Source organism: Mixophyes fleayi, chromosome 5 (assembly GCF_038048845.1).
Source record: "Mixophyes fleayi isolate aMixFle1 chromosome 5, aMixFle1.hap1, whole genome shotgun sequence".
Taxonomy (NCBI): domain Eukaryota; kingdom Metazoa; phylum Chordata; class Amphibia; order Anura; family Limnodynastidae; genus Mixophyes; species Mixophyes fleayi.
In genome coordinates, this window is record NC_134406.1 from 41,725,551 (window position 1) to 41,746,848 (window position 21,298).

Below are 21,298 nucleotides of genomic sequence, written 5' to 3' on the forward strand. Positions count from 1 at the left end.
TTGTAGCGTGTGCACGATTGTACAGTTATTACAGATATTAATCCATTGATCTAAATACTAGAGTCAAATCACATAACACAGGATGCTATTCATTTTAGACAGATACACTTCACAAATAATTTTCATCATGTTATGATATTATTAAAATAAGTTATTTTCCCCTTCCATATGTAGCCCAACTTTAGCAAGCTATTATTGTGGTTTCTGAGTAAATATAAACTTCAGGACATACGTTAGATAGCTGTAAATACATATGTAGTATGTTTCACTTAGACATACACAGGGCCAGATTAACCATAGTGCTAACTGGGCTACAGCCCAGGGGCCTCGGGCATCCAGGGGGCCCTTGAAAGCGCGCAATCAGTGCTGCTGAGCACTTTCATTGCAGTCCTTCCCCGGCGGGCTGTAGTCTCCTTACTGAGAAGATCTTGTAAGTCTCACTCTCACGAGATCTCCTCAGTAAAGAGCATACAGTGCGCCGGGGAAGGACTGCAATGCCAGGAGAAGAAGGTAAGTGCATTGGGGCGGCTCGGATCATGGGGGGTCCCTTACAGGGGAATGGAGGCCCCCTTAGCCCAGGGGCCTCCATTCCCTTAATCCGGCCCTGGACATACATTACAATATAGCGCCATCTAAGAAAGGAAGATGTGCTGGAATTCAGAGCTGTAACTTAGAATTCTAGCGCCTGGGGCGAGAAAGACAAATGCCACCCCTCAGCCCTCAATTTTAACCAAATGGATCCAAAATGTTCCTAAATTGCGCCCCCCCCCTACAGCGTTGCGCCCTGGGCGGTCGCCCCTGTCGCACAGCCCTAGTCACGGCCCTGTGCTGGATCGTTCCACTATAACGCTGCCCGCTTAGAGGGGAACAACACACTGAATGGCATGTGGTCGATCTCACTCTTTATGTCAAAAAAGTTTCCAATATGTCATATTTATTATTATTATTAACATTTATGTATATAGCTCCAGCATACTCAACAGTACTTTATGATTGGAATAAACCCAGTAATAGAACAAGACTAGGAGGGAAATTTACTAAGTTGTAATTTTTTGGGCGGTTTTGAAACCGCTGCACATTGAAGCCAATTTTCAACTCCAAGCCGCCGGACTTACTATCCAGTGGTTTGGAGGCTCCAAACTCAAATTGCTGACAATGTCAGAGGTTTGTAAACCCCAAAACAGCTGGCGATTTCATGCAAAAGCACCAGTTTTGAAAAAAATGACCTTTTCTGATTGGCTGTTTTATCTCGGCCTAAAAAAAACCCCCAGATTTTTACCTCAAAGGCCCTATAAAAGACTGCCCACTTCCTCAAACTTTGATTGGGGTCTGAAGAGCTAGGTGATAGGAGAGGAGCATTTGAGATTTGGTTCCCAATGCTACTGAAACTCGAGATTTTTGAGAGGTGTCTTGTTTTATTCTGTAGACTTGTTCCTTAGTTGTCTGTTTTGTTTTAAGTCCTGTTATGTTTTTTGTGTGTGACTGTCAGTATTTTGTCATTACATTTCTCTGTGTCCAGTGTTTTGTGTATTGTGGAGGGTGTGGAGAGAGGGAGAAGTTATGGTGAAAGTGCATACATGCCAACTCTCCCGGAATGTCTCCCGAATTCCAGGTAGGTCTCCCGGAATCCCGGGAGAGCTAGCAATTCTCCTGCATCTGTCGGCATGTAGGAGTGTATGCGCGGAAGGGGGGGTGGCCCGTCGCGATTCGCATCATTTTGGTCCCGCCCCCAGAGACGTAATGCCTGCTTTGGATCTTTTTACCACTGTAAAAAGACCCCAAACAGGCATACATCACTGGGGGCCGGGCGGAAATGAGGCAAATTGCAAATTGGTATAATTTCTAATTCTGAGCATACATTTTCCTCCAATGCCTTACTGTTTTCTTGCAGCTTGGCTTTCACACGTAACAGTAGTTGTGCACCACTTTTGGACTCCGAATAACTTGGTCTTGCTTTGTCACGAGTGACCTTACAAGAAGGCGGCTCAGTAACATTTTTTGATCTCACACTAATAGAGAGTTTTCATAAGTTGCACCTCCTTTTCTCTTCAACACGGTAGAAGGTTTTGTTTTTTGTGCTTTTTGCCCTGACTTAAAAAGACTATGTACTTTTACATAGGCTTAACCAGATGATGTACAGGGAAGACTACCATCAGGACTGGTGGCTGCAGCTGCTTACTGATCCTGCTCATATGTGGACTGCTGTGAATCCATTTTCATGAGACCCAAAACACTTGTAGTGCAAATTCAGAAATATATAGTGCTGGTATATAATAATTTCAACACCAGAAAATAGCATTTGTCAAAGAGGGGAATATCTGACACCCCAAACACTTGTAGTGCAAATTCAAAAATATATACTGCTGGTATATAATAATTTCAACAAAAGAAAATAGATTTTTTTGAACAGGGGAATATGTCACACGTCAAGCACTTGTAGTACAAAATCAGAAAAACAGAGTGCTGGTACATTACAATTTCTGCAGGCAGAAAATTGTTTCTTTAGGAGGGAATATGACACCCCAAACAGTTTGTAATGTTTGGAAAAATGCCTCCTCTATACTCCTCTCTTCCTGCTCTAATAACTGCTGTAATAACTGTTCTCTCCCTGCTCTAATCCTGAGACCTAACCCTTTTCTCTCCCTCTGTCAAATGGCACTGGATTGCTGTGGAGGCGGGTATTTATGCATTTGAAACATCGCGAGAACCGAGCTCTGACGACGTCTCAATGACGTTTTGCCTCGTTTTGAATTCCGAATCGGCGGGATACCTGAAGTTCGGGCGGGTTTGGTTCTCGGGGAACCGAGCCCGCCCATCTCTAGTTTTTTACCTCAATATAATTTTACCAACAGAGCTATATTTCTTCTTGGTTATAAAAATCTCTAATTCTGATTAGCTACCAATTGTCACCTCATTGATTTAAAATAATCTGCCCAAAAATGATATAATTTATATAGCAGCAGTTATTATGATAATTTTGAGTTGCTAATATTTCAACAGTCACTAAATCCCACCTACTTTTGTGTTGGCCCCACCTACAGTTTATTTGGTCCACATGAGGCCACTTCAAGAATTTTTTCCAAGGCCACTAGGTTCCCAATCGCCCCTGTTCTGCAGTGTTCTTGCCTTTAGTAAATCTGGTGGGTTGCAAACCAAAACAAAACAAAAAAAACTCTGAAAATGCAGCAGTTTTACTAAACCACACTTTACTAAGTTAGCCCCTAGGTATTAACAAACAGACAAAGCAGTAAGAGGGCCCTACTCAGAAAATAGAAGCTTAATACAAGGGGTTTAATGCCACATGTTGCATATTTGTTTAGCCAGATAGTAATGGGAAGTGCTTAGGAAATGGGACGTGCTTAGTGAGGCTATTTGGACCAGTCAGACAGCAATGTTAGTTTTGGGGGAATAAATATAAGTTTTGTGTGAACTGTGCAGAGGGCTGCTAATTTGGTAAAATATCTAGGGAGGTTTAGAGGTTGGCTTGAACATTTTATAACCTTTCCTAAAGTGGTGAGTTTTCAGGGAACGCTTGACAGTTTGGAAGGTAGGGTCTTCTTGTACGAGGAAGGAGTTCCAGAGAGAAAATTCCTGTAACCGGTACTGGGAGCAAGTAATGAGAGTGCATGAGAGGTGCAGATCTTGGGCAGAGTGGACAAGTTAAGTTGGGAGGTATTTTGAGAGATTTAGGGTGGTGCAGTAGTGGATATTAGAATGGAATGAAGATTTTTTTTTTCGTACAATGGTCATGTAAATATTTTTTTTTATAAGATGGCCATTGTTTAGGGAAAATAAAGCAGAATGGGAGGGAAAAAAAACTTCTCCATAAGTCTGCTGTAATTTCTTTAACACAATTAGGACTAACCCAGAAAAGTACTTAAAAATGTAAGCTGCTTGTTCTTCCAATTACAGGTTTGTTCTTCCAATTATAGGTATACCAAACCTGTTATTACTTTATACAAACCAATCTGTCGGGACAGGAGTATAGGTACATATTATATGTAGGTACATAGTTTATCTTTGATTGTGGGAAGCACGGTGGCTTAGTAGTTAGCACTTCTGCCTCACAGCACTGGGGGTCATGAGTTCGATTCCCGACCATGTCCTTACCTGTGTGGAGTTTGTATGTTCTCCCCTTGTTTGCGTGGGTTTCCTCCCACAATCCAAAAACATATCAAATTAACCCTAGTCTGCCTGTGTGTGTATGTTAGGGAATTTACACTGTAAACTCTACTGGGGCAGGGACTGATGTGTGTGCATTCTCTGTACAGCGCTGCAGGATTATTGGTGCCATATAAATTAAAAAATGATGATGTTGATGATTTGTTTGCTTGGGAAATTTTAGCATGGAGGGCAAGCATTCAACATGGCGGGTGAGCTGTAGCCCATTCATAAATGGTACTTTTAGGTATATAAATCCGTCTCGCTCCCAATCTGTGCTCCTTCAAACGAGCACTTAAAACTCACCTGTTTCTTAAAGCCTACCAATCATCCACCTCATCCCTCACCTACTCTGCTCGCTCTTCCCTCTCTCCCCTACCGCTCCCTCTCGTGTCTGTTTCCTCCACCCTCCCTTTGGATGTAAGCTCGTTTGAGCAGGGCACTTCTTCCCTCATGTCTCCACACCTGTTCTTCTGCTCCACCCTTACTCCATTTGTCTGTCCCGGAGTTTCTGAAGCATTGGTACTTTGTGTTTACTGTTCTGTACTGTTTAACCCTGTATGGTTTACTGTTTGTACTATGTACGGCGCTGCGGACACCTTGTGGCGCCTAACAAATAAATGATAATAATAATATAACTCAGGGAATGATTTGTTGAAGGGCAAAAACCCCTCCAGCTGGAGAAAACAGGCGTTTTCATGGTGAAATGGAATGTTTTTCACTTTGTCCTATAAATTAACGGAGTTACCAATGGTGATATCCTCCAGGGGAGACAATTTTATCAAGCATTGAGACGGTACTCATTGTTCTGGTAACCTCATCCACTTATAGTGTGCGGCTGCCATCTTGAAATGGTCTCCGGCGCCAGGAGGCTTAATACCCAGCAGCGGAGGGGTTAAAGCCTCTGCGTTAGGTGCCGCGGGCATAAGCAAGTATGTTACAATGTTTTAAATGTAAATAAAAATTTTAAGATGTGCACTGCAGCGCTGGGTGGGTAGCACCCAGCACTGCAGCAGGGAAAGGGTTAAACCTCGGCGCCTAGAGTGTAATTAACATAAAAATACATGTAAATGTTTAGAGTGTCAGTGCTGCAGCGCGGATAGTTAACTGGCGTGCAGCACCAGAGTGGTTAACTCCCGGTGCTAGGCACCAGGAGCGTGACTATATGTACATTAAATGTGTTTAAATGTAAGATGTATGTGTATAAAGTGAACGGAAATGTATGTAAATAAAGAAAAACACTTACCCTGTCCCTGGTGGTCCAGAAGGGGCTGCAGGAGGGACTTAACCAGCCTCCTGCAATCAAACACCTCTGGGAGGTGCAACACCTCCTGGTGGTCCAGGGAAGCGAAGTCACTTGCTGGAGCTCAGAGAGCTTCAACTAGCGATAGGGGAGGGACTGCTGCCCCGGGATCTGGCTGCTCTCCCCTGGTACTATTTTCAGCCAGGGAGCAGAGCCATATCCAGGAGCAGGGTCCCTGGAAGTAACTTTGGGCGGGAGATTTAATATATAAATATCTTGTCCCAGACAGACAGGCACCAGGGGAGGAGACTGGGCTGAGCCCCCCACTTCCTGGCAGCTCGTGGACTGGGGGGAGGGGAGTACACTCCCCCCTGCCACTGGCAGCAATGTTAAGGGCGTTAAACCTCTCTGGGTTGATTCATGTGCAGGCTGATTGGTAAAGGGACAGGAGGACGGATTACCTCCTGCTAAGACTAGTCTCCAAATGTATATAAAAAAGGCTCTGTTTTATATTAAAAGTTGTTCTTCTTGCTTCATCTGACCTGATCACTGGTACCTTTAACCAGTGAAGAGCAAATAAACATCACTTGCTTCAAAGACCTGTTTGGAAACATCTCTATTCCTGTGACCTACAGATTAGACCCAAAATCTAATCCGTTCCCGGCTGTCTGAAGTTTGGACCCAGCTTCCCAGCACCACCGCTCTGCAGCTACCCAGCAGCTCTGGCCAGAGTGATAAGTCAGGGGGGATCCATCCACAGCAACCCTGATCCATAGGAAGAGGTCAGGAGTACCAGCCCAGGTACACCAGTAACGGGGTACACTAGCAGCGTCAGTTACCCTTAAGAAACCCGGTTCTGCATGCCGGTAAAGGAGTCCAGTGGTGGCAGTATTTGTAAGCCCCTCGTACTGTGGCAAGATGGTGCATTTGGGATAACAGTTACCAGAGGAGAAGCAATAGGAAATGCTTTATTCTTAGTATTATTTTTTTTTAGATTGTATCTTATTATTAAAAAGAAAGGTGCCTGTTAATTATTGTCCAATGTCTAAGTTAATATTAATGCATGTTCTAATACACACCATCAATAAAAGTAAATAATTTGTGGTTTTAGGGGAGAAAGAATTGAAAAAAGAAACAGATAAAAAAAAAAAAAAAAACTAAAATATTTTTTCCTGTGTAAACCAAGCCTGGGATGTACAACATGTATCCCCACTATAATGGACAATAAAAGGGAGATAAACATTTTGTCATGGATATTATAGGGGTGCTCTGCTATATGTAAATCAACATCAGGGCGCTCTGCATTGTATAATGGACATCAAAAGGATCTTTTGAGTCTGCCTCTCTGTGTTCATAATGACAGCTACACTTTTTTCCCATCTGCATTTATCTTCTCTATTTTATATGTCCCTGTCTTATATAAGCACTGCTTCTTCCACAGTCCAGTACTGCGGAGCCTTACTAATAAACAGTAATGATAGGAGAATGGAAGCCTTTGGGGTGAGGGTTGGAGGACAGTCTGGTGCTTGTAAAAAAAAAAATGTACCTATGGCCTCTTGAGGAGTTGGTGATGAACTTCCGCTGGTGGCACTTACTATCACTCCCACCAATGAAGGGGCACCAGTGTTATCAATCACCCAGTGCACTAAAACTTCTAGTAATGACTTATACTTCAATGATTACATTGACTGTCCTGTCCGGTCCTGTCCTACAACTGCCACCTAATTTCCATTTCAGATATTTCATTCAAACCCTCTCCACAAGCTCTGTGCAAGCTGGTTACTGCACAGTTAACTCTTACATTAATGTACATACAAAGTCCTACTTTTGGAACCACAATCAGCTGCACATATTTACATTGCAGTTCTTACATTCCCATGTGTTCCAATAGGTCTGTTTCACAACACTCAATACTGCTTTCTTTGGCACTATACACTCACACTTGTCTCTCTGACTGCTCATTACCTCTGGATCTCTAAACTATGTTGACAGTTTGATAAACAGCACAAGGGCTACGGTCACAAGATTTCAACTTTATGACAAATGAGGCTGTATAGGACGAATGCACTTAAAGGGCGACAGGGTTTGTAGTAAGCTGAACACTGACCTGAAGGTGTTAACATGGGTTGGCCCGACCAATGTGTAATCCAGTGGGAGGGACATTGATTGTTATAGGAGGCTGCACTTCCTGTTCTGGTTCATTCCACAGCATGAGATCCCACCCACCTACTCCTTTGGTAGGGTATGTCCGGTTATGTTGCGGTAGGAAGGCACTGCGTTCAGCGGCTGATTTGTGAGCGCATTGGTAGTTGTCGTAGGTCACTGCCCCCCGTTGAGGCACCAGTAACTCCCTTTTTGGCCCTTCGGTGAGGAGGGTCCCTGTTCGACTCGGTGAGGGAGGGCAGAGTGAGTTTTAAAAGGGGCAGTCACTCTGACGCCAACTCAGTGCAAAAGTTATGTTGGGATTTGTTCCCCGTGGTGGTAGACGTACGGCGGTTTGCGTCAGTCCACTCGTGATAGTGTTTGTCAGCTTGAGAGTTGTTTCCCAGTGCCCTTTCTCCGCCACCATAGGTTTAGTTAAAATTAAAATCATAATAAAAGTTCTGGCAATTTTTAATAACTTATTCAAGTCTCCGTGTCTTTATTTGCATGCAAAGGTTTTTTAGAATTATAAGGTTGATGTAAGGTTTACGAAACATACACGGTGAGCCCTTTAAACCTTTCCATCTTCAAAGAGCAGCAAGCAGGGATTCAGCCATAGTCATACCACCACTGTGACCTGTTCTTCTGTGTGTACATATCTTCTACTATCCAGTTTAATGATAAGCTCTTCTAGGCAGGTATCTTAAGTCCATTTTATTATGATTTTGCCAATTGGGTAATTTATGGTTCTTGACATAATTTGTTGGGAGAAAACACAGGAATTAGAAATCTCAGCATTATTGGGCCTGAATTTCTACGTATGTGGGTCTGATCATCATTGGAATAGTATCAATGAAATGTCAATCAGAACTGGAAAGTCTGAGGGTTAGAATTAGTGCTGATAAGAGCAATCTCCAAATGTGTAGTCATTTACCAGCTGAGCCTCCTGAGGATGTCAGACGTGTGAGCATTAAGCAAAAACATTCATCCAAATTGGTCACCCATGTGAGGCACCAAATAGGACAAAGCTTTAACACAGAGTGACTGTATCTGCCTGTGTAGGGGCAGCTTAGAATGCATCACTTGTTCATTTCATTAGAAAAATTATTTGACCCCACATTAGTGCTCACCAATCCACCTGAACAAGTGGTCAATAGAATTATAGGTGCTAACACTGGGTAACTGCACAGCTCAAACATTCACTGTGTGATAGGTTATGAATTAAATTATTTCAAATGTATGTATATTAAAATATTCATTTTTTTTTGTACGTCCAAAACAAACAGGTCTTGGCTATTCTGCCCTATCCAATAATAATTAACAGATTAAAGACATTTAAAAGGCAAGAATCCCCCAAAACAAATTAATCAAATACTGAGGACAATTTTTTCTAGATCAGTCCATAAAGATGTAGTAAGTAGATACGTCTTAGTTGTTGAGTTGGGTAAACCACTGGTCACAGAAATACAAGTGCATCATTATACCTTAACAATCATGACTCCTTAAAGTCTAAATTCATAATGTGGTAGGTTTCATCATACAAGCTGGAGAAACGTGCCCATTAGTGTTTAGGGGGTAATTGTGCTGCCTGTCATCCATCAGGAAATTACTGCTAATGACTCCCACTCTGCAATTCACATACAGTTCCATTTTACAAGTTTATAATAATTTTTTTTTTTTACATCATTTGAGTGTATTCTTCTCACTAGTGCCCAGTGGTCTGATTTCAGTATATGATTCCCTGCTGCGCTCTAACCTTGACTAAAGCACTATTGTTCAACTAAAATATATTCTAACTTCATTTCTCAAGTTTCAGTCTCTGAGTAACCTTGTAGAGGTTGCAAGGGGAGAAAAAAAAAATCACTTCAATTGTCTCTTACGTCTCATTAAGCCTTGCACAACTCCCAGCAATTTTTAGCAGAAGATAAAAATCAGCAATATAAGTTTTAAAAGAGATCCAGATTTGTGGCGCTGAAGCCTCTCAGTAAGCTTGAGACAGAAGGGAAAAAAAACAACCTAGAGATGTCTGATATGCATGTTATTTCCCCCCAGATTAATCTCTCAAAAGAAAATTAAAACAATACAGCTTTATTATGGATCCTTGATATTTCTGATAAACTGACGAAGCTCTTTCACAAAAAGTGATTGAAAATAATGACATTTGAAGCTTTTTGTTTTAATGTAGTTAATGTGACCTATCCCATATTTACTCTTAGACACACATCCAAAATGTATTTTGTTTTCATACAAACTCAACATTTTTATTTTAAAATATAAGTTAACAACAAATTTATGTTTGGGGTCCTTAACTACATCATGACTGCTGGTGGTTTGCATGTCAATGACCAAAATATTTCCTACAATTTTTTTTTTTGTCACAAATTTTTTTTACTTATATTTCTTGGCACCCTTGCACTTTTTTTAAAATAACTCACAATTTCCCCTGTTAAAATTAATGAAACCCCGTCACTACGTGCAGTGTGGGGTACAGAGGGTACACAGTGCACCTCCTTCTCAAGCCCTGGCTAGCTGAGGACCATGGGTGTAAATGACCAGGGGGTCCTTCACATGCAGGTGTTTCTTTGTAAGTAGTGGGACACAGGTGATGTCACTTTGCGGTGCAGTGCAAATAAAAGTCACAATATTTTGGGCACCAGACCATCTCTATGACAAACTGAACTCTTTATTTACACTCCTCTTACTCCAGCACAATAATCATAATGGTTGCAGCAATAAAGAAATATATACAGCTCCTTACTCTCTCCAGCACAGTTCTTAATGAGCAATATGAACATGGTTGCAAATATATCTCCTTATTACTCCTGTGCAGATCTTAATGTTATCTAGATGTTATATAACATAGTTCACATGTCTCTTACACTCCAGTACCCCATTCTTCACTGCAGTTCACCCTAGTCTGCAGGGACACTCACATGGATGCCAACAGGCAGGCAGCTTCTCCTCAATGCAGTTCTGACAAACGCTGTGTAACTCTTAACTGCAGCTCACCCCTCCTCTGCGGGGATGATTTCTCCTTTGGACTCCGACACTTCTCTCTGTGTACTCTCAGCCCCTGGCTCTGACACTTCAGCTACCATGCCTCTTGTAGCAACCCCCACTCTAGGGTCTCTTCCATGCAAAATGTCCCTCTCTATTGTGGTTCTCTTTAGTGATTTGGGATTCTCCCCCTTTCTGGGGCTTAGGGACTCCTCCCCTCTGTATATGCAGCCACACTCCTGGCTTTATCACAGTACATACCAGGTTCTCCTGGTCACAGTAGTTCCACAGCTACTCACAGTTCAGCCAGAATCACACTAACTCATCTCCAACACACATGCAGCTCCTACATCCCATAGTGTATGCATGCTGCCATTTCTCTCCAGGGGTCTCTGCTCTGGGTACTCTGCCCCTATTCAGGCACACAGTACTTGCTCTTGTGCAGTCGCTGCTCTCACACTCCCAAGCAATGCAGGGGAAGCCTGGGAGGAAGCTCCCAGGTCCCCAGCTACATCTCTCCTCTGTCTGTGTGTCTCACTCCCCCCTTTCTACAACCCCTTCTTCTCAGTCACTAGCAGATTGGGCTGGGTTGTCACCATAGTAACCAGTTTGTGTCACTTTTCAGAAACATCTAACTTGCCCTCTAGGTGACCCCTCCTGTATTCACTGGGGTGCAGGGTTTACTAAAACGCCCCTATGGGGGCGTTACATTAATAACAGTATTTGGTACCCACAATTATTTTGCTGTTATTACAGAACCTATGTTTTTGTTTCTAAATTTAATACTGTATATGATTTTAAATCAGAAAATGAAACAAAACGGCGTTTACAAAATTGTTGACACCGTAGACTTATTAGGTAGGTCAAAATATCTGTAATTACCTTCTTCCTATAGCCATGGATGAGCTTCCTGTGTCTCTTTACTGACAGCTTGGGCCCTTCTTCTTGTGCAAACTGCTCCAGTTCTCCCAGATTTTAAGAGAACTTCTCCCAACTGCTGTTCTCCACAAGTGTTCTATGGGATTTAGATCTGGACTCATTGCTGGCCACATCAGAACAGTCCGATGCCTTGCCTTGAAACATTTCTGGGTGCTTTCTGAAGCGTGTTTTGGGTCATTATGCTGGTGCGTGATCCGTGGCCTTTGACAGACACCGGATTTCTGACACTGGGTTCAACATAGCACTCCAAAATGGCCTGGTAATCTCCAGATTTCATTATGCCATGCACACGTTCAAGATACCTAGGGCCAAATGCAGCTCAACCTCAAAAAATCACTGGACAACCTTAACCTTAGGGAGGTTTCTTTGAAAGTTTAATTTTGCCTTCTGTAAACATAGGAATGTTGTGCTTTACCAAAAAGCACTAATGTCGTCTAATTTATCCACAGGACGTCCTCCCAGAAGGGATTTGGCTTATTCAAGTGTGTTTTGGCAAACTCCAATTGGGCTTTATGTCTCACTTTCAGCAGTGGGACCCTCCTGAACTTCCTATCATTTTACCTATTTTCATTGTGTTAGTGACAGATGGAGTGTGGTGAAACAGCTGTACCTTGTGTCTGAAGGTCAACTTGAATCTGTTTGTCAGTTGATCAAGAAGCCTTCTCCACAATTCTGTGCTGCAATCTTCAATTCAGTTTTCTCTTGTGTCCATATTCAGGCAGGTTGGCTACAGTGCCATGAACTTCTTAACATTACGTATGGTGATAACTGGAACATCAAGGTCTCTGGAGATTGATTTGTAGCCTTGAGATTGTCCATGCTTGGAAACAATCTTCTTCTCTGCATTTGTTTCCTCCATGCTTATTTCACTACGCACAGTGACATAACAGAATATGGTGTCCTTTTCTCTATTCAAAGTTCTTTCTATATTACAGACACCTGCTGCTCACCACAGATTCCATAGTGGAGGATCTCTGCTTGAAATCTAAATATTCTAACTACTTCTAAAAACACAAGAGGTTTGATATTACCTTCAATTACAACTCTATGGCAGTCTAACTTATACAGAGCACCTAGGTGACAGCCAGAAGATTACCCCTAGACTGTCTAGCAAATCTAAGCCCTAAGTACAATATACATTGAACATTTAGGAGACAGATAGGTGATCGCCTCTATCAGCCCAGCTTCCTTAGTACACAGCCTATTACCATCCTAAATTAGAACGAACTCAGGCAGACAGGCAGTGAGTTTTTTCACTGCTTGCAAACTCCACTCAGCCTATATGCTGAGTGTAGCAGCCTCTTTGCTCCTTGATGCTCCCGGCAGCCTCAAGAAGCAGAGAGGCTGCTACACTCAGCATATAGGCTGAGTGGAGTTTGCAAGCAGTGAATTTGCTGTGGTTGATGATCCAGATATAATATATCTTCACAAGCAGTTTACACATCGGTTCCTGACTCACTTGGCTGTTTGGAGACTACGTTCAGATAATTCTGACACAGATAAGCTGTTTATTTATATCTACTTGGTACGCTGCCACCTATTATTTACTGTATATCACGGGTGCCTTTGCAACTACATCTTTTGCTTTTCTCTGTCTGCATTTCGGTATATAATTGGAGTATCTGGAAGCTGTTGAATAATGACTGTACCAGCTTGCTAAGATTCATACTGTGCATATCAGTTATTATTGACTGTCTGGGTGATTGTTACCAGCTAACACTACCTATATTGGCGCCATTTCATCCTCCTATCTGTGTATATATTGATAATAAATATATATTGATATATATATGTGACCCTATCACTGGGTTAAACTGGCAGTTCCTGGCAGAACATCCATAGAAACCTTGGTATGTAAACATTTGAAAAGCACTATCATAATATAATCAATTATGCTTGTTTTGTTTTTTAGCTGGATTTCTGATCTTTCACACATCTGTAAAAGGACTTAAGCAAAGGCCAATTACTAAAAGCAAATGTCCATTAGATGTTTTCCTTACATAAACATGTGGTAAAATTAACTAGCAAACTTTATAACTATCATTTTGCTGTTGGTTTTGGATATTTTAACACTCTCGTGGTGTGAATGATTGACATTGTTAACAGTAGGAACCATGACCGTTTTGCGCAAGAACAAAGCATTCACCAAGAGACTCATGGAGTTCCACAGATGTATCTATTTATTTTACAAATGTAACCAAAATGTTATCACATCAAAATGAAGCTCAGCACACAGTGTATTAAAATGGGACAGTACATACAGACAGATGTGCCATTTACATACTTTCTTAAAGAAACAAAAATATGACCTTTATATTAGCAAACTTATTTATACATTACATAGAGCAAATAACCACATTCCCACAGTCGTCGGCGACCATGGTCTGTGGAGTACACTTATTTTTTTAAATGGAAAAAAAAAATAAAAATAAAATTCCAAAAAAACCCTACATTTTCTAGACTTGGCTATACTGATAAATTTGCAGGAAAATAGGGTACTAATGGCCTTATTGAGCATGTGATACAGGTGACCAATCATGACCTAGCAAATGTAATATCTCTAAGTAGCTTACGATGTCAGCACCACAGGTTGAATGAATGTGTTGTTGCACCACACATCTGGTTTGTCAGTGGAGAAGTCCACTGTGGTGGGGCAGCATATTTAATACATGCAGCCTCTAAACTTCAACCACTAGTGGACTTTTGACGAAAACACATTGTAATGGGAGCTACTAGCAGATTAATTGAGCCTTATGTATATCTAGACAACACAGACAATTATACATTCCATTATAACATAAATCTTGTCACCGAAATGGACAGGGCCTGCATCTGTGCAAAATAATCACAACTGAAAAAAAGAAACTCAAACTTTTACCCTCTTTCATACAGCTTAGACAGTTACGGGTCTATGTTACAGAATAAGTTTCCCAAATCTATATGTTGGGTGTACTCTATCTCAACCAAGATAGAAAAATGGATGGCCATAATGTATTGTTATCTTCTTCAAATTTTAACATACTTTGAAACAATGTAAGATTCATTATATTAAAAGTATGAAACATTTTCCATAGAACCAATGCCCTAGATTGCATTTCCCAAATATAATCACGATAGGCAATGGTGGAGCCAACGTCATCATGACTGCTGTGGTTCTAGGCTTATCCCATGATATTTACTTGCTAGAATTAATCTTTGTACGCTTAGATGAAAGATCTGAGTGGAGAGCTGGAGGATTTCATTGTGAATTTCACCTTAAAATATTTTCATGCACGTGAACCAGTTCCTTACACACAGCGACAGTAGCCATTGAGGGCCCTTAATTCACAATCACAAAAATTTACAAATCTGGTTCTAATATTTTCATAAAAATATTTTCAAAGTACAATTTGCAATTTCACAACCCATATGGGTAGTCATTTCTATGCTAGTATACTGTATTAGCTGGCAAGTGGAAGTAGTAGCACTAACCCCTTCCTGTTATGTAGAGTAAAGCGTGAATCAATTTAAATTTTAAAAATTGATGAACCAACACAACAAAATCTGCTCACACTGCACACAATTTCGGTTACTTAAAATTATAAATGTGATTATACTGTAAACTTACTTCAAAGTAGGGACTCTCACTTATATTTAAACACACATTTCACCAATAACATTACTTCTATTGCCCCTCTGCTAGCTGTACCTAGTGCTGCAGTCCTCTGGTACTTCAAGGTAAATACAAGCCTAAGACTTCCACAGTGCTGCCCTGACTACACTACAAACATGTGGCTACAAGTGAAGCTACCTTATGTAGAACAATCACTGCCAACTGCCAGTAGCTTAAAATGTAGTAAAGCTATATTTTACATGAACATAAAGCCTGTCTATCAGTAAGTAATTCATATGCCAAAATAATGAACGCGGCAGTGATCCACTAAAACTGGTCAGCATGCTGTACGTTTTATCCTTAGGAGGGGTCTCTAGCATACATCACACCTCAGGCCAGGAAAAGTCAGAGCTTGCGAGGTTAGCAAACCAGTCTGCAAGCTGACAAAAGATCTCTACAGAATGCAGACTGGTGGAAGGGCCAGTATCACTGTAAGCTCTGTATTGTTACATGGGCAAGATGGGAGGTAGCTTCTGCTGTCTGTAATATAGGGTGGAAGTAATTGTTTAATCCCACTTTAACATATCTGCAGCAGAAAGCCAGAAAGAATGTCCTGTGCAATTTACCTTTATATTGTTGTATACATTTCAATTTTGGGGTTTAGTGTCCTTGAAGGCACATATATTGCAACCTGGGATGTTCTATCATATGCAAAACCCTCATTTTCTTTCCAGCATTAAAACCTAGTACTTTATCTCAAAGTAAACTTCCTCTTTATCTAGTCCCCCAGTACTGCCTCTTGCCTGTTCATCTCTCTGGCTCTAATTACTTGCTCTGCACAACTAGGAACTTAATTTTCACTATCAAAAGGAAATACGACTACTCTAAAAAACATAATTAAGATTCATTTGCACTCATTGCACTTTTAAAGTTAAGAAAAGGGTAATTTTACTCTTGAACCGCTGGTCCAGTTACTGCTGGGTCTAAATCTGCCATTTTTTCTTCAATAAAGGATTTTAAAAATAGATAAACATTGGATTTATACCAGACAGGTAGGAGAGAAAAGAAAAGTACAGTAACATCAATGTTACTTAGCTATATTAAACCTTCACATATCAAGGACATCCTATCCAAGCTGACCACTAACATTATACAGCTGGAAGAGTTTATTTGCAATATAATAACAAAGATAACCATCTCTCTATATAACTGTAAATACAGTATGTAATCATACTGCTTTAGAATTAAGATTCCTCACAAATGCCGCTGTCTATAACAGGAAGAGAAATCGCTAAGAAACTCCGGTATGTTTTACGTAAACTTCAGCACAGTGTTTGCCTAAAATAAAGGATTAAGGGAACAATAACCTTTGTATAAAACACGGTCATATATTTGTAAAAAACTCTGGTCTTTCTATGTCAATTATATTTAAACAGTTCTGTAATTGTATATATATTTCCATCATAGATTCCCCTTACAGCAAAACTATCATCAATTTTAAAATATGTTGTGTAAAATCTAAATGTAATTCATCTCCAAAAATGCTTTTAAATAGGGAAAAGGAGTTTTAAATATACTTCTATTAATGTTTATCCTCCTATGCTTTATGGTGTTATGTTCTAGAAGGAACTGTAAATTGTACCCGTCACCTACATCAAGTGGAGGCAATTATTTTACAGGCTATACCTAAATTCATAAAAATGCAATCTGTCAGTTCACTAGGAACATATAACATCAGAGGCAGTGAGTGATGTCACTAGATCCTAGAAAATAAATAGGCTGCATTTTCAGAATGTTGGTTCAGAGCACAAAATGGCTTCCTCCACTATGTAGGAACAGGTCAATTGTACTCAAGCTCCGGAAAAATAAAGTCACTTCACGAAAGAAAAAAAACCAAATAGTCATCTGCAGGAAATAAGTGCCCACTACTATAAAAAGACAAAAAGTTTTTTGTTTTTTTTTTTCAAATTCCAAACTTCAAATCATATTTTACTTTATACTACAAGCGAAAATGTATAATTTGACAGAACCATTTTAAAAAGCACTGATCTATAATTTATACAGATTTTCTTTGACTCTGAAAAAGTATAAAACCATATAAAAGGATATATGGCGTAAATGCATACTGTTTTACTTTATACTCTCACCAATTGACAGTGAAACCACCAACACTCAAATAATACCACAGCAGAACTACAGAAAACAACCAGGATTTACATACTACACTCTCTGGCTACTGTGCACCAAATAACCTAACGACTATGTAACTGCACAAGCAAAAGGGTATGAACATAAGGTGAACCTGTAGCTAGCACATGGTGGAGGCAGCCATTTTGAGAGCTTACCCAATATTCAGCTTAGGAACTATTAATGTCACTGGTTCCTGGTGAATGGGTAGGCTATATTGATTTAGCCCACAACATTTGCAGCCTCCCCCGAAAGTAGACGATTGATTCTCTTCTCCGGCCACCTTTAGTTCATCATTAGCGGTTACTACTCAAAACAGCAGGCAGGACTTTCTTACTTGCTCCTGTTTAAATACTGTAACAAATGGATTAGTGGAGGGGTGCAGAGGACAGGGGAAGAGGAGATGTACAAACCTGATTAGAGAAACAATTCAGCTTGGCTCAGACCTTGTCAAAATGTAGCCGCTCTGGAAATCTATTCTACGTGTGAAAGTAATTTGCTGGAGATCTACTCATTGTTAATCAAACATGACTTTATAAACGTATGAATAACTAACGGTCATATCAAACCGGCCTCCTGTATACATTTAGCAACTCATTCCACATCACATTGAAAATATTAATATACATTTCAAAACACAAAATGTATAGTCATTTAGTTGTATGTCCAGCCCTCAGATGGCTTGTGCTGTGGTTTTCTATATAATTGAATAAAATGTCTTTCCGAGACACATGTAGGATCACTAGAATGCAAGCATGGAGTGTCATTATATCCTTATTCATGAGTAAACAATAGAAAAGAGTAATCGTCCAAAATGATCATCTTATAGTAGTAAGTCAGTAGAATCTGTTAGCATGTTAACACATTTTCAAGGAGAACCACCAGGCTAATGAAGCTATTTTAAATAATACAAGTTAACAGCCCAGCATTGAAATGTGGCTAGAAAGATAACTTACAATGGGTGTAAATCATTATTTGTAAAAAAAAGAAAAAAAATTACTTTCATAACCTTTTTTATTTTTGAAAATTGCTTTAAATGTTTTCAAAGTCATTCATAAGAAGGTCATCTCACGGTTACTGAAAATGCTATTTGAGAGTGTTACAAATTGTTCATAACGGCATCTCGTAGCTAAAGTGCTTTAAATTTGCTTTAATATTTTTGGATTGAAACTCACATTGTGTGCCCAATTTCAATTCTCAGAAGAACAGGCTCACAAGACATCATCATTTTAAGTCTAAGCGGAGCTTGGGCAACCTCTACAGGAGATGATCATTTTTAACTCTAAACTGGATTTGGGCAAACCTGGGGCGCTTTAGTGGATGCAGCAATACAAATCCCATGCTGCCCTGCCAACTTTAACAGCTGGAGAGCCCAAGGCCGCCCCTGTCTGCACTAAGCAGTGGAGTACAGTTGTTATTGTAATACTATGTTCAAAACGGCCCTAGAAAAGGCCTAAAATCTGGCTCAACTCATTCCTTTCAGACACACAGTATGTAATGAATAAAAATATACATCTGATAATAAAAACAAAACCAAAAAAGGTAAATGCTGAAGCTTCAAAAGCAAAGAAAAATAATACCAGAATCAGGGAACGCCTTAGGATGCATTATTTAATGCTGAACTATGCAGCGAGTGAATCTACACTCTGTCATAGTTTATTTCTGTAACAGTTTATAATTTACTTTTTTTTGTATATATATGCTTGTTTTTTTTTGTTTTTGTTTTTTTACAGGAGGCAAATATGCCTATGTATAAATGCAACAGACTATTACATCCTTCACAACAATTACATGAGTTTCACATTTATTTTCCAGAAATGTAATGCCCTACTGCTCATCTATTTGGATACTAAACAGGTGCTGAGCACTACGGTGTGCTCTTCTTTTCACCAATAGCATCCCACACAGAAGATGTCATCAATAAATCTGAGAAAAGGACTCTCCTATTACTAGTTTTCCTCGGAATCATCATGCAGATTGAGGGAATGAGAACACATTCTACAAAGCACTCATTTCTGGGATCTCACAATGATGACAGGCCAGTAAATGCCTGCAAAGATGAAAACAATGTTCATGGTAAAAACGCAAAATTCAACCTATTTTTTTTTTTTAAATCTTAGGTTTATTTTTCTTGCAGCAGTGCGGGGATGTTTATGTTCCATCCTATGGCTTGGCGATCGAAGCCGCAAGTGAAGAGGTTGCATGTAGGATGATCTTCACTCCAAGCTGAACAGCAGACCATTCTACGGTGGCCCTGAAATATCATCCAAATAGAAAATCATTATGCTGCAATAATAAGTAATACAATGAGTGAAGCAGTAACATAGTTATATATATATATATATATATATATATATCTCTACAGTAAAATTACTTAACCCTGTGAGAAATTAGAATATAGAAGTCATCTAATAATGTGTATTGTGCCTTTAAGATTGCTTCAAATATAATACATAAGTGTTAAGAAAAATAATGTCTACGTGGAAATGTTCAAGGAAATATGTGGAACATGTTTAAAGATAGAAAAGTGCTGGTAAGAAATAGTTTATTTTAGATAACATTGTAAAACGTAGTGTTTTGAAATTTACTTTGCAAGGCTAAAATCATGACAGATTTATTACCCCAATCATTCGACATATAATGCCAGGTGTTATATCTTTTTGTACGCTAGAAAAAGTTTCTGAGTGCTATAAGAATATGTAATCTTGATTGTAACAAACAGAACAGTTTCTTTACACGCAAGAGATGGTCGTATGTTCTCTTTGTTCTCGAATTGATTGATCAATGCATGCATAAAAACTTCCTTTGATTGTATATAGCTTGACTTCAATCCACGGATAGGATACATTGGAAATGACACCTAATAGCTCAGATTGCCATTGTTCAGTTATCGTCACATTAGGCCCCAATAAATGTGTTGGGCTCTAATAGAAATTGTATTTAATAGAAAAGCTAATACCTTAAGAAGTCACAAAACATAGGGAAGTGATGCAGTCACTTGTGAGAGTTTAACATCTATATATGGGAGAAGGGTTAGCGAAGTGGTTAAAAGCCACATAACACTGAAAAATATGCTGGTGACCCTGGTTCAAATCCCAGGATAACTTTTAGGGAGAGTGGACAAATCCAAAACTAGTTTGTTAGCTCAACTAGAAAATATACTGTGCATGAACAATTTCATACACAGTGCGCTGGTAACACTAAGTCCTAAATAAAACAGGAAAACAAAAGCAATCATAAAATTGGTGACGAAAAACAGTTTGTTTTTTTTTGCTTTGTTAGTTTTCAAACAGTTTTGTTGCTAGACAATCAGATCCATGAAATATTTACAAAACAATCATTTTTTATAAATCTGATTGTTTGGAAACAATGATCTTGCTCAAGTGTATACAAAATGTATGACTGGTTAAAGCACCACCATCTCCTGGGTGCTGGCCCATGCTACCATTTTTCCTGTGGCACCTCAGGTTCTTCTAATAGCCCCAGCAAAAAAAATTGAGGGAGTGGGAAGTATAAGCAGGAGGGGAGGACCAATTACAAGCCTTAATCCTATTATTGTGGCTTATGATTAAACTGAAGTGGTGGTGGTGGGAGGGGGTGTGTAGCAGAAGGACCAATCAGAACTGGTCGTTACCTCCCCTCACTTCAGTTTAAATTGACAAACAGTAGTCCTGTTATCCCGCAAAGCCTCCGGGTTCCAGCTAAGGTAGGAATAACGTTAATATAATGTATCAACTAGATGGAAGCACAGTTTTAAGTTGAGTGGGAATAATACAATACACTCACATCAATCTATTGTAGTTTGGGATTTCAAAAATGGATCTGTTTTTTATTTGGTCATCTAGTTTACATTGTATTGGATAGTTGGTCACCCACACAGAACAATTATCATAATGTTCAACTCTGATGGACCAATATTGTTACAGGAAATACTACACATTGGTGATGCTTGGAAAATTGCAAAACACTGTATCTTATTAAATCTTAAACACAAACAATTTAAGCTTTTACATGAGAAATGTTCCGTAAGGATTTAT

At 39.7% G+C, this 21,298-nt stretch overlaps 1 protein-coding gene and 1 long non-coding RNA gene across 5 annotated transcripts in view; one reads left to right on the top strand and one right to left on the bottom strand.

Annotated features, from left to right (window-relative positions):
* Positions 1-7,656: 7,656 nt before the first annotated feature.
* On the top strand, positions 7,657-8,028 carry LOC142157648 (uncharacterized). Its single transcript, XR_012692548.1, has 2 exons — positions 7,657-7,879; positions 7,925-8,028. It is a non-coding gene; the product is annotated as an uncharacterized LOC142157648 (long non-coding RNA).
* A 5,611-nt stretch (positions 8,029-13,639) lies between these two features.
* Positions 13,640-21,298, bottom strand: part of WDR37 (WD repeat domain 37) — a 116,082-nt gene continuing 108,423 nt past the window's right edge. For all 4 annotated transcript variants that reach the window (XM_075212081.1, XM_075212083.1, XM_075212080.1 and 1 more), the window contains one exon: positions 13,640-19,515. In XM_075212081.1, coding sequence (XP_075068182.1) covers positions 19,384-19,515 — 132 coding nt within the window. In that variant the 3' untranslated portion in view covers positions 13,640-19,383. The remainder of the gene's footprint in view (positions 19,516-21,298) is intronic.